At 26.8% G+C, this 15,721-nt stretch overlaps 1 protein-coding gene across 2 annotated transcripts; it reads left to right on the top strand.

The window, feature by feature from the left end:
- The first annotated feature begins 10,617 nt into the window (after positions 1-10,617).
- LOC145042389 (lysine histidine transporter-like 8) lies at positions 10,618-13,032 on the top strand. Of its 2 annotated transcripts, XM_078990790.1 has the most exons (6): positions 10,618-10,749; positions 10,873-11,220; positions 11,402-11,535; positions 11,638-12,071; positions 12,211-12,342; positions 12,419-13,032. In XM_078990790.1, the coding sequence occupies exons 2-6, from the start codon at positions 10,928-10,930 to the stop codon at positions 12,902-12,904; spliced, it is 1,479 nt and encodes a 492-aa protein (XP_078846916.1). In that variant the 5' UTR covers positions 10,618-10,749; positions 10,873-10,927; the 3' UTR covers positions 12,905-13,032. The 2 variants fall into 2 exon arrangements, with proteins under 2 accessions (XP_078846916.1, XP_078846915.1); XM_078990789.1 differs by having other exon boundaries at positions 10,644-11,220.
- The last annotated feature ends 2,689 nt before the right edge of the window (positions 13,033-15,721 follow it).

The following is a 15,721-nucleotide window of genomic DNA, read 5'->3' as shown; positions in this document are numbered from 1 at the left end:
CTACCCTCCTATGATCACTTAGTACATACGAGTTGTATATAATCGAGATTGAACAAACAGTCGAATAGGAGAATATGCTCTAAGCCCACAACCAAACAAGGAACAAGAAGTAAGGCGGAAATCACACATTCCATTGTCCATCTGACATAAATTTTATATAAACCTAATGTATATTCTAAGTAATCATAGAGTTACTACCCCTTGAGACTATTTAAGAAAAAGTATATTACTACGTAAATATGTCGTTTTTTTCTCCATGTGAGTTCTGATAACCATACTTGATGACCTAGGATGGCCTGAAACGATGTTCTTCAGGCATCAGAATTGTTATGACATTTGTCACCCCAGGCCTACCGGCTAACTGTAGCTAACCATTAATGTGCGGGACTGTAAGTCCCGTATAGATCTATACACAAATTCACGCTCTCCCTACAAGAGACTTTGGTTATATGTCAGGACTTTAATGGGTACATAGGTAAGTACGTGAATGCGTCTCATAAATTGCTTCAACAAATTTACTAATAATAAAGCCAAAAACCTTTTTGTAAATAACATGTAATTTTGTAAAATAATCCCTTTGTTCCATAATCTATAACTATTATAGTTTATAAGTTTATTTCCAAGATTTAACCTGGACTTTGTAAAATAGTTCATATGTTCCACAAACTACACCTATTATAACTTGTAAGTTTATTTCCCTGTTTTAATAAATTTCACATTTAAATACATATTAATGGTAAGAAAACGTAATAAGTCAATTATATTTTTAAACACAAGATTTATTATGTTTTACTTGTATCCCCCCCCCCCCCCCTCCGCCCTAAAACATTGAAAAAGCTTAGAAAAATATAGGGGTATGAACTCACCTTATTTGTGGTCGCGGTTTAAATAACAAGCTAAAACGGTGACTTCGAGCTAGTATACGGGAAGATGTCTTGATCCTAACGGTTTTAAACACATAATGATGTGTGATTAAGATGATAATAGAAATGTAAGTGTTGTATAAACACTAAACAAAATGAAGAATACATACCAATTTACAACTAGTTTGAAGATCTCCTGGGATTAATTGCACTTAAGATGAAGGAAATGGGTATTGCTATTTGAGAGAGAATTATAAAAAAAGGATGTTTACTGGAAGTGTAAATGAATCCTAAATGGTATCTTATATATGGTGAATGAGATAAGGTTTTCATTGGTATGTGTAACTTATCATATTGGGAAAAACAATTCATACAGCAAGTAGCTAAAATATCTAGATATTATATGGGGTTTTTGACCAAATTTCCACCTCAAACAATAGAGATTTCGGTCCATGATAGCCTGAAGAATGTGTTTTCGACCTAAAACAATAGAGATTTCGGTCAATGGGAGTTTCAAATGAATGTTGTGAAAGGAAAAAAGCTTCCTTTATAAGTATACTAGACGAATGCCCACGTGTTGCGCGTAAACAGCTATATAGTTGAAGTCTTTATAAATTATAATAATTATTAGAAAAAAATTGAAGAGTCATGGAGGTTTTAAATGCATGTGGTGAAATGAAAAATGCTTCCTTTATAAGTATACAAGGCGAATATTTGCACGTTATGCATAATACAACAATATATTTGAAATCATTACAAATATATGTTTTTTAAATATATCATTAACGATGTTATTAGTTATTATATAATAAATCTTATAATAGGTTGATATAAACATTGTTTATTTTGGATTATATGATAATGTAGACATATTTTAAAAATATATAATCTCAATTGTCTCAATGGCTTATACATGCAGGTTACTCATGAATAAAATTAAATACAATATATTCTTTAATGATATTTATAGTCGTTTTTATGATTGGTTAAGTTAAAAAGTTTATTTGCTTAAGATTTTAATTTTTATCATTATAATTATTTAACACATCAAAAATTGTTTTTGTTTTTAAAAGTAAGTATATAATTTTTATATATAATATTACTTTTAACTATTATTGTTGTAAGTTATTTTAAATAACGTATTTGAAAACTCTTAATTATTTTAATTTGGTTTCGGAAATTTAACTTTTTTAAAATTTAGTTGATGAATATTTTTAGTTTCTTTGATTCTAATTATTTAAAACAATATACATTGTTTTTGTTTTTAAATATAACATTATAGTTTTTTTGTATAATATTTATTTTTAACTATTCTTATTGTAAGTTGTATTTAAGCTACTTATTTAAATTTTTTTAATGATTATAAAAAATAGTTTCATGGTTTTTTTCACTGTTGTAAAAATCCCGACTAGGTCCGATTAATCTCCGCTTAATCCCTAGGCGCTACTCGACCGATTAGAGGGCGCCTAGCGATTAATCTCTGAATACATAATGAGTGAAACATTGTAAAATGATGAAATTTTAACCTTTTGAAGAAATTTTATCTCAATGTAAATTATTTGAGGCCTGATTAGTGTTGTATTAATCATATTAACCGATTTTGTTATCATATTAGTGGTATTTACGAACTTTGATATGATATTAGTCATATTTATTTTTTTAAAATTAAACAAATTAACAATTAATGGTACCTAATTAATCTCCGCCTAACCAATTAATCCTTTGACCCCAGTCCACCGACTAGCTAACGTCAAACGTTTTTTGCAACCTTGGTTTTTTTTTTGTTAATTTGCGATTACAATTTAGAGTTAAAACTATAATTTATAACTTTTATTTATTTATAAAATAGTTTATCGATTTTTTTCAGTTTAATTGAAATTTAGATTTAAGTTAACCGTTTAACATTATATTGAATTTAATAATTTAACTATATTGCATAAAATCATAAATTATACACAATTTGTGACTTTCAAATGACAATAGTTCACTTACAACAACATATCTAAACTAATAAGTTAACTATAATATTTTAAAAAAATATAGTCATAATTTTAAAAATAGAAGTAAAATATAATATTTTAATATTGTAGTTTAGTTAATTTATGATAAAAATGTAGCTTTTGCATTAACTTAACATTATTAACTCATTTATAATAATTATTAAAAAGAAAATATAAAAGTTATGGAGGTTTCAAATGCATGTGGTGCAAATAAAATGTTTCCTTTATATAAATTCAAAATATATGTTGTTTAAATTTAAAAATGTATAGTTAACTTTGATATAATAATTCTTATACTAATTTAGTATAAAATATTGCTTATTTTGAATTATATTATCATATTAAATATATTAAAACTATATAGGCTTAATCCTCTAGTGGACCCTATCAACATCTTACTCATAAATAAAATTAAATAGAGTATATGAATTAATGTTATTTATAGTTGTTATTATGATTAATTAGTTTAGAAAAAATAGATTTTAAAAACTACATTTGATTAACTTTTTAATTTCTATTAATGTAGTTATTTAAAACATAAAAAATGATTTTTATTTTTAAAGGTAACAATATTACTTTTAACTATTATCGTTGTAACTTATTTGTAAGATACTTATTTAGAAATTATTAGTGTTTATAAGAATAGTTTTAGGAAATATTTTAATTGATTTGGGATTACAATATAGTTTTTATGTTAAACACTATAATTTATAACTTATAACTATTTATAAAATAGTCATTGGATTTTCTTAAAGTTTAATTGAAATTACCATTTAAGTTAATACTTAAACTGACAATTTAAGAGATAACATATCAAAACTAAGTAGATGTAAAATATGTTCATTTAATATTCAAGTTTAGTTAATTTTTGGAGTACAATTAGCGTTTTACACCTCTTTAACAATATTAACCAATGCACAATCATTATTAGAAAGAAATTGAAAAGTAACAAGAGTTTTACATACATGTTGTAAAAAGAAAAATATATCTTTCAGATTTACATGGATAATTTAAAATATTCACGACTTTTAGTTAGTTACTTTTTTGAAGCCGTACAAAACAAATGATAATATTTAACTTATCTAATTAAATATTATCCACATCACAGTATATAACATATGATCGATAACATCTATATGATCTAATATTTATTAACGATTAAAGAACAACATACAACAATTGTATTAAAAGAATCCAAAAGCAAGAAAATATAAAAATAATTTATATATATATATATATAACAAACTTACAAATTAAAAGCTATAATGTAATAATATATCTCGAAAAGTGGTCATAAAACTTCAAACCAACACAAAACCTTTACGCTTATTTTATTTATGAGGTTTGTATGTAATTTGTATGCATATCTACCCAAAAGATTGATCTTTTTATAGTAAACGTTTCATTAAGTGCTTATTAAACATAATATAAGTTATATAAAACCTTTGAGTCTGAAATCGTTATTAAGAAGACTTTTGAGGTGTATTAGTTAAAAGATAGGGTTTAAAATGAATGTGGTTTTAGCAAAAATTCTTCTATATAGTCTTGGGAGTTTCAAATGCATGAGGTTCAAAGAAAAATGCTAGCTTTATAAGATATATAGATAGATAGATATAGATATAGATATAGATAGATATATATAGATATAGATAGGGATAATGACTTAGGGGACCATCGAAGTTTCAATTTTGTTCAAAAAACACAATTTAAGTATTACATGTTCAAAAAACACCATCAAACTAAGACATATGTTCAAAAAACACCAACGAAGCACATGTTAGTTCAAAAAACACAATCTCTATGGTTTGGGGTAACTTACATCTTTAGCCCCTGACTTTTTTTTTCTTAACTCGGATGGTCCCTAACGTTTATATTTATTTTGCCTATGGACCATGATCGACTTACAAGACTAATATACCCTTGTTAGTTTCATTTAACATTTATTTTGATTAATTGTTAATTATTTATACTATTGATATATTTATAATAATAATACATAAATTATATAAAGAATTAATAAATATTAAAAATAATGTTAACTGAAAGTAATAAGGGTATATTAGTCTTTTAACTTGATCAAGTCCAAAGTCGAAGTATATTTAAACTAAAGGGGCCGTTTGAGTTAAAAAAAAGTTAGCGACTAAATATGTAAGTTACCCCAAACCATAAAGATTATGCTTTTTGAACAGAACATGTACTTTGTTGGTGTTTTTTGAACATATATCTTAGTTTGATGGTGTTTTTTGAACATGTAATAGTTGAATGGTTTTTATTGAAATTTTTTAAAACTTTGATGGTCTTTTAAGTCATTTTCCCGATATAGATATAGACTAGTTAAATTCTCGCACGTTGCGCGTGAATATAATTATTTAATTAAAATAATAATATTTAACAAATTTTGATTTAATATTTATACATGTAAAACCAATATCAGTAACAAAAAAATACTCTATAGTTAACATATTAGTTTTATTAATTTTAATAAATTTATATCATTAGTTATTTCCCCTATTAATTTATGATTTTATTGTCCATTTTATGTTGTGTAAATTATATATCAAACATATATTGATTCCTATATATTAAAAACAAAGTAGTATGAAAAAAAAAATACTAAACTTTTGATGATTTTATAGAACGTTTTAAGTTGTGAAAATTATATATAAAACGTATGTCTGTTTGTATATAAAACAAATACAAAATACTATGAAAAACACTGCAACTTTTAATAAAATAAAAACATTACAAAATTATAACATTTACATCAAACAAAACTTACTAAACACTTATAAATCATTCAAAATGAATATTTAGAAATCAACATTCATTTGATATATAGAAACATAGTTATAAAAAATGTGTTGAAATAACCATTGATATGACAAAACTGTTTTTTTTTTTCAACTCTTTCATTTTGAATCACAATCTTTTTAAACATACGATTTTTTTAATCAAAATTTACTTATATACTACTAATATAGCTATAATGTGTATAATAAATAAGTGTAAAATAAAAATCATTGCACATTAATAACCATAAGTTTAAAAAGCTTTTGAATGTAGTGGAAAATATAAAAAGCAAATTACATTAAATTTGAAATCAAAATAAAATTTAAATAAAAAAACTATTGAGTTGTAGTGCGAGTTTTAAACTCTTGATTTGTGCCAAATAATGTAATATAAATATTAACAATTATATATTATAAAAACAATATTATAAGTATTTATCATTGGGATAATAATTTTTATACTAAATTGTAACTAATATTATAATAATTTTAAGTATGCGATAAGAAAGATATAAAAAATTGGGTTTGAATCAATTTAAATTAAGTTTTTGATTTAAAATTACTTAATATTATACATATTTTTAACTAATTTGTAAATAATTTATTTAAATATTTTTTATTTCCAATATTATTATTATTATTGTTATTATTATTATTATTATTATTATTATTATTATTATTATTATTATTATTATTATTATTATTATTATTACTACTTCAAAAAACAATTATTTATTAATATAAGATAGTCTATTCTTTAGTTTTACGTTCTTTTAAACAATTATTACTTTTTACCAATTAAAAACTACTTATTTGAAAATTATTATTATTATATTTAAGAGAAACTAACATACTTTTTATTATACTTTCATTTTTTTCCCTTAAAACTATGAAATATTGGAAGAGAATGAATGGTTCAAATAAAATGGTAATTTAAATTTCTAAACTATAGTAATTATTATGTACTGCGACCAATCTTAAAAACAATATGTTAAAAGCGAGTTGGGGGATGAGAAGTGTTACATTTGAGGTGTATTTTGATCACTTATATTTTCTTATGAAAATATTAATATTTTATTTATTTTACTTTTCCTTTACGAGAAAGAATGAATAGGAATAAAGAAAATTGATAAATGTAATAAAATAATTTATTTTTATTACTATAATAGCATTAAAAATTAGGTACATCCATATAAGTTTTGTTATAACATAAATAATTCATTTTTATAACACACATAATTATTGGTTTTCAACAATAAAGTCATATGATAACATAAAATACATGTTGAATAATGTTCTCTTGTACATAAAATATATTTTCTTAACATAAGAGAGAGAGAGAGAGAGAGAGAGAGAGAGAGAGAGAGAAAGAAAGAGACATGTTAACAATCTTAATTACTCTAACTTATAAATAGTTTGATGGTTAATTTACCATAACCTCATGAGAAGTAATTATCAATCCCACTATATCATCTAGTGATTATAGAAATATGCATAACACATAAAATTAAAAATTAATCTCAATTATACCTTTACAAACATACCTAAATTTGAACATCGGTTAATATCTAAACCTTTACATGCACCCCATTCAAGCTTACTTGAATTTATATTTGGAAAATTTTTAATTGCTTTCTTATATCCATGGAATCACTCATATAACTCTTCAAACCCTACGAATATAATCTATCATTTTATGTTGACATACATGCAATATGTAATCTACAAATTTCTTATATAGACCAGATATTTCATTTAACTCATCAATTAAAGAGCATAATTTGAAGAGTTTTAAGAGTTATAAATCATAATATTTCAATTAATCATAAATTAATTTGTATAAGTTGAATAGTATTGGAAGTTTCAAATGCATGAGGTTCAAGAAAAAATGGTATTGGGTGTTTCAAATGTATATGGTTCAAGGAAAATGCTAGCTTTATAAAATATACTAGGCGAATGCCCGCATGTTGCGAAGAAACACCTATATAATTAAAGTCTTTACATATATATGTTTTTTTTAAAATATAACAATAACATTGTTGTTAAATTTGATATAATAATTTGTATACTAAGTTGATATAATATATTGATTACTTTGAATTATATGATAATATATATACATCTATTATAACTTCATTATATCGATCATTTAAATTACTTCTACTTACGTGTTACACATTAATAAAATTAAATATAATATATGGTTTAATGTTATATAGAGTTGTTATTGTTAATTAAAATTTAAAATTTATTTGCTTAATGTTTTAATTTCTATCTTTATAATTATTTAAAACATCAAACATTGTTTTTTGATTTTAAAGGTAATAATATAATCATTTATATTGAGTTATTTTTAACTATTGTTATTGTAAATCATTTTTTTTATTTACAAAATATTCTTTAATTTTTTATGTGGAACTGGAGTTTATATTTAAGCTGACATTGTAATCTTATATTTAAGTTAACAATTTAAGTATTTTATCCAAAAAATTTCAATTTGTCCAAATTGTTCAAAAATTATACCTTTAAATTGATAATGATTTACGTATAACTATATATTAAATCTAATTAATTAAGTATAATATGTTAAAAGTTAACTTTATAAGTAGAATTAAAAATATTATTTTATAATTGAAATTTAGTTTATTTATGATTATACTTTAGCGTCTTAATTTTTAATTTTGTTATAGCATTGTACATTCAACGATATTATATATTTGTTACTTATATTATTTTTTTTCCATATTTTGATTTTAATCTTAACTTATTTTTATTTTTATTTTTCTATTTTGAGTAAATTATAACTTAGTAAATTTAGTGTATTAATATTTAATTTTTATTATAACATTGTACTTTAAACGATAGTATATATTTGTTATTTATATCACATTTTTTTTTCCATATTTTGATTTTTAATGTCAACATATTTTTCTTTTTGTTTTTCTATTTTGAGTAAATTAGAACTTAGTAGATTTAGGATTTAGAACTTAGTAGATTTAACGTCTTAATTTTTCATTTTTATTTTTTATTATAGCATTGTACTTTAACATTATTATATATTTTTTATTTATATAACTTTTTTCCTTCATATGTTGATTCTTAATATCAGCTTATTTTTTGTTTTTATTTTTTTTTAATTTGAGTAAATTATTATTTATATCATCTTTTTTTATTCACTTATTTTGATTTTAAATATCAAATTATATTTGTTTTTACTTTTCCATTTTGAGTAAATTATAACTTAGTAAATGTAGCGTCTTAATTTTTCATTTTTATTTTTTATTATAGCATTGTACTTTAAATGATATTATATATTTGTTATTTATATCAATTTTTTCATATTAGATTTTTAACATCAACTTATTTTGTTTTTATTTTCATATTTTGAGTAAATTATAACTTAGTAGATTTAACGTCTTAATTTTTAATTCTTATTTTTTATTATATCATTTTACTTTAAATGATATTATATAGTATTTGTTATTTATATCCTCTTTTTTTTTTCTATATTTTGATTGTCAATATCAACCTGATTTTGTTTTTACTTTTCTATTTTGAGTAAATTATAAATTAGTAGATTTAGCGACTTAATTTTTAATTTTTAATTTTTTTATTATATCATTGTACTTTCAACGATATTATAAATTTGTTATTCATATCATATTTTTTTTCCATATTTTGATTTTTTAAACAACTTATTTTTATTTTTATTTTTCTATTTTGAGTAAATTATAACTTAGCACTTTTATTTTTTTATTATAACATTATAATTTAAACGAAATTATATATTTGTTATTTATAACATCTTTTGTTTTTCCATATTTTAATTTTTAATATCAACATAATTTTGTTTTTCTTTTTCTATTATGACATTATATATTTACGTATTTATTTTTATTTATATTAACTTACTTTATTTTTTATTATATTATAATATTTTAAAAAGACATTTAATTTATAATATCTTTTTTTCTTTCAGTTATAACATCCTATTATAACATACATATACATACATCCAATATACACATATTTTGTCATAACATACAATATACATACATACAAATGCACTTAAGCTTATATAAGGCTTTAAGGTATATTCATTTTATCCTCTCTCTCTCTCTCTCTCTCTATATATATATATATATATATATATATATATATATATATATATATATATATATATATATATATATATATATATCTCACTTCAAATAAAAATAGATTTATTGTTAAGGAAAATGAAAATGAATTATAGCTAATTATTTGTATTTTCGGATTTAATTAGTTAAAATAATTAAAAAAAATTGATAACAATTAGGTTATGTTTGACACACCACAACTAGCTGATAAATAACTTATTTTTCGAACTTTTTTATGTTGTCATATTTGGTAAACAAAAAAACAACTTATAAACCAGCTTTTTAAAAAACTTTTTAAATTAGATTTTTAGAAGGTTTTTGAAAAAAATTTCAAATGTACCTTTAATTAATTATAGAAAAATATTGTTTCTAATGTCATTTAATGTTATATTTATATTTAACCTAACATATCGTTTAGTTTACCAAACATTATTTTTTTATCGACTAATTTTTAGGTATTAGCTAACTTTTTATATAACAGATAACTTTTAAGATATCAAATAAAGTTATAGTTAAGAGCTTGTTTTTTTCGGTTATTACACCAAACATATAAGGTTATTACTTGGATTATAATCGGATATCTAATTGGTTTGAATCGGTTTGGTCGGATTTTAATAGGTTGTTAATTCAAGAAATATGGGATCTCCAATTTAAATAATGGAACTTTAATACTGATCGTACAATCTAATTATAATTGGATATTCAGTATCCACCCATTTAAACTGGATTGATTGGTACGAATTTGATACTTTTTTTCAGCGAATCCTAAGTCCTCTAATTATCATATTTTAAAAATTATCTCAATTATAGTTCTATTTTTTTTCTTCTATAAATTAAGTCACTCGTCAGCATATACGTATTTAATTATATAACGTTGAGTCGACCCAAGAAGACCCCAAACAACTACCATTTAGACTTTTCTGCTTGACTATGAACTGACATCGTTTACCGTGCTTAGGTGAGATTTATAGGTGACGTTCGCCTTCATTGTTTGTTCAAGAACACCCATCAAATTCTATGTTTCGCTCTCTATGTATAACATGTACTAAATGAGAATTGCATTTTCATTAACACCCATCAGAATCTCTTTGTAAGAAGCCATATACACAGTGAAGTTGAAGTAGGAGTATAGAGTAATGGAAGAGATGGTGGATGGATTCAATCAAGGAGAAGGTGATTCAGAGAACAGGATTCATATCATGAATGATGAAGGACAAATTGTAAGCAAGCGCATGGTGGAGAACCAGTTCACAACTCCCGAACCAGATTCCGAGAATGGTCAGAATGGAATCAACAAACAGCCAGAAGAATGGCTTCCCATCACTCAATCAAGAAAAGGGAATTCATGGACAGCCACTTTCCATTTGCTTTGCTCTGGAATCGGAACACAAACACTCTCTCTCCCTCTCGCCTTCGTATACCTTGGCTGGTAAGCCCATTCTACACACTTCAATTAACTCATAAGTCAGCATCAAAAAATTTCAAGTTCTTAGAGTAACTTATTATCAATATATAATCACGTACACCAATTGGTTAATAAGATATCTTTTTTAAAATCCAGCCTTTGTTCTGAATTGACAAAGTGTAGCCAAAATTTCTTTTTGTTCCAGGTTTTGGGGGATTCTTTGTTTGTGTGTAGCATTTGTATGGCAGCTCTATACAATTGGTTTGCTAGTGAGTCTTCACGAATCCGTCCCTGGTACTCGTTACAGCAGATACCTTCAACTTTCGATAGCTGCCTTTGGTATATGCATAAAGATTCCTTTGTTAAATTAAATAATATATAAAAAGTAGATCTTTACATGACCATATATGATATATTATCAATATTCTTTGACTTTTGCAGGTGTGAAACTGGGAAAAGTTATGGCCATTTTTCCAGTGTTGTACCTTGCAGGGGGTACATGTGTCATGTTCATAATCGCAGGGGGTGGAACCATGAAACTTTTCTATCAACTCATATGCGACGACTGCTCTTCGAAGCATCCTTTAACAACCACAGAATGGTTCTTGGTTTTCATTTGTTTGACAATTCTTGTGTCCCTTTTTTGTCCGAACCTGCATTCTGTATCTCTAGTATCGTTATTTGGAGCAATCATGGCCGTTGGATATTGCACAACATTATGGGTAATGATGGTTGCTAAAGGAAAGATAGACGGCGCCGTTTATGATCCATCAAAAGTTGTGGCATCAGAAGCTGGTCGAGCCCGAAGTACACTGAACGCACTTGCGATCATTGCACTTGCATTTAGAGGCCATAATGTTGTGTTAGAGATACAGGTAGATATGCCATTGACGTTTTTCCACTTACTTAATGGGCACACCACACAAGTATGGTGTTACATATGGTATATGGTCATATGAACCCTAAATCAATGTTATTTACAATATTAATTAACATGGTTTTATTTTTTTTAAGGGTACTCTTCCATCAACCCCAAATCGTTCATCGGCAAAGTCCATGTTGAAAGGAGTGAGAGCTTCATATCTTATTATCGCAATGTGTTTCTTCCCCGTTGCGATTGTTGGATATTGGGCCTTTGGAAACAAGGTTAGCAAAATATGCTATGAAAAAATAATTGTGTTTAACCTTATTAAACTATACTTAATATTTAAAATGGTTCCAGATTCCGGTGAATGGAGGAATGCTAACGGCAATATCAACCACCCTTCACCACAACGCATCAAAACCAGTGCTAGGTATCATATACGTGCAAGTTGTGTTAAGTTGTGTGTCTGCTTTCCAAATCTACAGCATGGTAATCTACGACAACTTGGAGCTTGCCTACGTAAGCAGAACAAGCCACGAATGCCCAAAGTTGGTGCGAATGGGGATCAGGATTTTCTTTGGAGGTATGACCTTCTTTATATCGGTGGTGTTCCCATTTCTGCCAAGCTTGGCACTGTTGGTAGGAGGGTTTGCTTTGCATCTGACGTTCGGGTACCCATGTTTGATGTGGATTGTGATGAAGAGACAACGAACGTCTATAAGGTGGTGGTTTACCCTTGGTCTTGGTTGTTTAGGCATTGGGCTTAGTGTGTTGGTAATTGTTGGTGGAGTGTGGAACTTGGTTTGTAGAGGTTTAGATGCTAACTTCTTCCATCCACGTTGATAGAGGTCCACTTTAATTTGATCATTGAAAAAACAATGAATTTGTAGATTGAGGGCCATGAAAATTTAATTTCTTGATAACATGTCATATTATTCCGTAATATTTATTAAGAACCGTGGATATTGTTAGTATTACTCTCAATAGGACAATAGAATCACTTTACTGCTTAACAAGGTCCCTGGATTTTGGCCCAAATTTGGCTCTGAATCGGGTCCAACCGAGGACCGTGTATGGGTGGATGGCGCGGTCTTCACAAGCTTGATCGATTGATACCGGTTTTTTTCTTTTCCATTGAAACCGAGTGCGGTCATTAACCAAACTAGGTTGGGATTACATGCATTTCATTAGAGATTATACATAAAAAAAGGATTTACCTTACAAATTTTAAAGGAGCGGTTCTTGTAGTGTTGGGCAAGAAAAATATATCAAAATTTTTGATGGCCATAGTTCATATCTCAGTCCACTAAAAATTAAACAAAGGGAAAAATAAATAAATAAATAAATAAATAGGTGCAACATCAAAACGTCACCTGATCCAAACCTCACAGCCACTTCACACGCACATCACTAATGATTGACTTTGATCTCGTTTCCAATTGGCTATCCGAAGTCCTGCCCTCGCTAGTCCGCCCTCCGTCTTATGTCATCCTCCAAACGCCACCGCCCTGCACCCTCCATGGTCGAAGAAAAGAAGCATACACTATTTCCTAATGCTTATATTCTCTCGAAACTTGCACCTATCATACCGGTTACAACAAGTGTGGAATGTATATCTACAATATGAAGTTAATAAAGATTGATATATGCAACTAAAAGTATGATCAATTTTTGAGTGATAGTTTAATGTCATGTATTCAATGTTATTTGTTCTCAAATTTCATTTTTTGTAATTAATCAAATACGTAAATGATAATCAAATTGAGCATTAGATTGTAGCGGAAAACCCCAATATTAGGAAAAACCGTTTTGAAAAACACTATATATTCGATGATAATTTCAAAAGGTTACAATGTTTGTTTTGGTGTGAAATGGAATAAGGTGATGATCAATAAAATATTTTTAATAACCCATATATATTCTAATTTATAAGGACTCCTAAAAACACTCAAATTCTAATTACCATATACCAAAATCATGGCAGCCAAGAAAAAAAGAAGAAAACACTCATGCAACCTTTGGTTCAAACCGTATTCAACAATATTTAATAGACTCCATATTGCTACGTAGTCTTTTGGATATGTGTTAGCTGGTTGTTGACAATATAATCTAATGAGAACTCGAAAATACAAACTACACAAGGGGAGACAAAAGCTAGGTTAGAAAGTTATACAGAGAGATGGTCCTCAGAATTGCTCCCCCATGTCTTCTCCTCGATACATTTTTTAGTTATTCTTTTTGTTCTTATCACTTCATTTTATTTGAACCAAAAGAAAAAAATGTCTTGCCCTATAACATCTATCCTTACATTGACCGTTACTCACGAACAACTAGACAAGATTTATTTGAAATACCATCTTATTGAGGAGGATGAAACTGTCATTCCTGGTGCTATTGTAATCATCGACCGTCCTCAATTCTACAAGATTGACTTCTATCTATATTATTTCGAGGTTGGTTTGTGGATTCCTCATTCCTGCTTCTTTGTCCAAATTATTGAAGCCTATAAGATCCATACCTGCCAACAAAAGCCTAACTTTATCTAAAAGATAATTTGCTTTGAATTGATATGTCAGGTTTTGTTGGTTGTTCCTAGTACTGTTGACTTGTTTCAATATTTCTTCCGATATGTAGCAATAGTGGTTTTATGTATTCTCTAGAGGATGAAGTTTTATTAAGGGTCTTCCGGAGTGGATAAAAAGATGGAAAAGAAATTTATTTGGTTGATTTCTTCTCGTTTTTCATATCATAACGTGTTTCATCTTCCTGGCAATTTTGATGATCAAAAAGTCGCTAGGACTTCTGACTTAGCGCATGATATAGGCAACATCTCTCATTTGAATATATCGATGAAGAAATTCCTAGAGGCAGTAGTAGGGCAAGTTAGTATGAGCCCTCACTGGATACATATGGATGCAGTTCCTTCGTTGTATTTTTGAGGGCTAGGTTATATTTTCATATTTCAGTATTTATTGCTTTTTCTTGCATAACAGTTATCTAACTAATTTGATTATGTTGTTATATGGGAGTCATCTGCCATTCTTATAACCATATTTTTGTTGAGATTTGGGTTTCTGATCTAGATTTGGGCTCTGATGACTTTGAATTCCATGTAATTGATGATATATTAAATGACAATGATGATGAAGGTAGTAATGCAGAGGACTATAAGGAAGACAAAGAGGAATCCGAGTCTTTCATTGAGGTTTATGATTCGTATGATACAAATGATGGTGCAAGCGAGATACAAATGATGGTGCAAGCGACAAAACCCTAGTGTTGTTGTTCCTCATGTTGTGGTGAATGATGATGATAATGATGATGATGATTGTTGGAACCTGAAAGTGAACCTCTAGCAATCTCTAATCTTTCATATTCCAAAGTCAGTTTCAGTTCCGGAATAGAATTTGGTCTGGAACCTTGTCTATGGTCAGATGTGGAGTTTGTGTCCAGAGTAGGGTGTATGTTCAAGTGAAGATGTTCCGAATGAAGATTATGTCTGAATCATTCTATCTGTCTATGCATTTATTATTCTTGTCATTTAGTTTGATGTAACAGTACATATGACTTAGTTTATTTTGTCAAAGTGGATAATCAGAGTGTCAGAAGTAACTCTTTTTTCCGTTCCTATGTATGTGTTTCAATTTGTACGATGTACTC

Source organism: Lactuca saligna, chromosome 4 (assembly GCF_052625555.1).
Source record: "Lactuca saligna cultivar CGN05327 chromosome 4, ASM5262555v1, whole genome shotgun sequence".
Classification (NCBI taxonomy): Eukaryota; Viridiplantae; Streptophyta; class Magnoliopsida; order Asterales; family Asteraceae; genus Lactuca; species Lactuca saligna.
This window is presented reverse-complemented; position numbering and strand designations above follow the sequence as displayed.

Coding starts and splice junctions, on each gene's coding strand:
- LOC145042389 (XM_078990790.1), top strand. CDS start 10,928: ATGGAAGAGATGGTGGATGGATTCAATCAAGGAGAAGGTGATTCAGAG. Junction 11,221..11,401: donor GCCTTCGTATACCTTGGCTG/GTAAGCCCATTC, acceptor TTTTTGTTCCAG/GTTTTGGGGGATTCTTTGTT. Junction 12,343..12,418: donor ATTGGGCCTTTGGAAACAAG/GTTAGCAAAATA, acceptor AAATGGTTCCAG/ATTCCGGTGAATGGAGGAAT.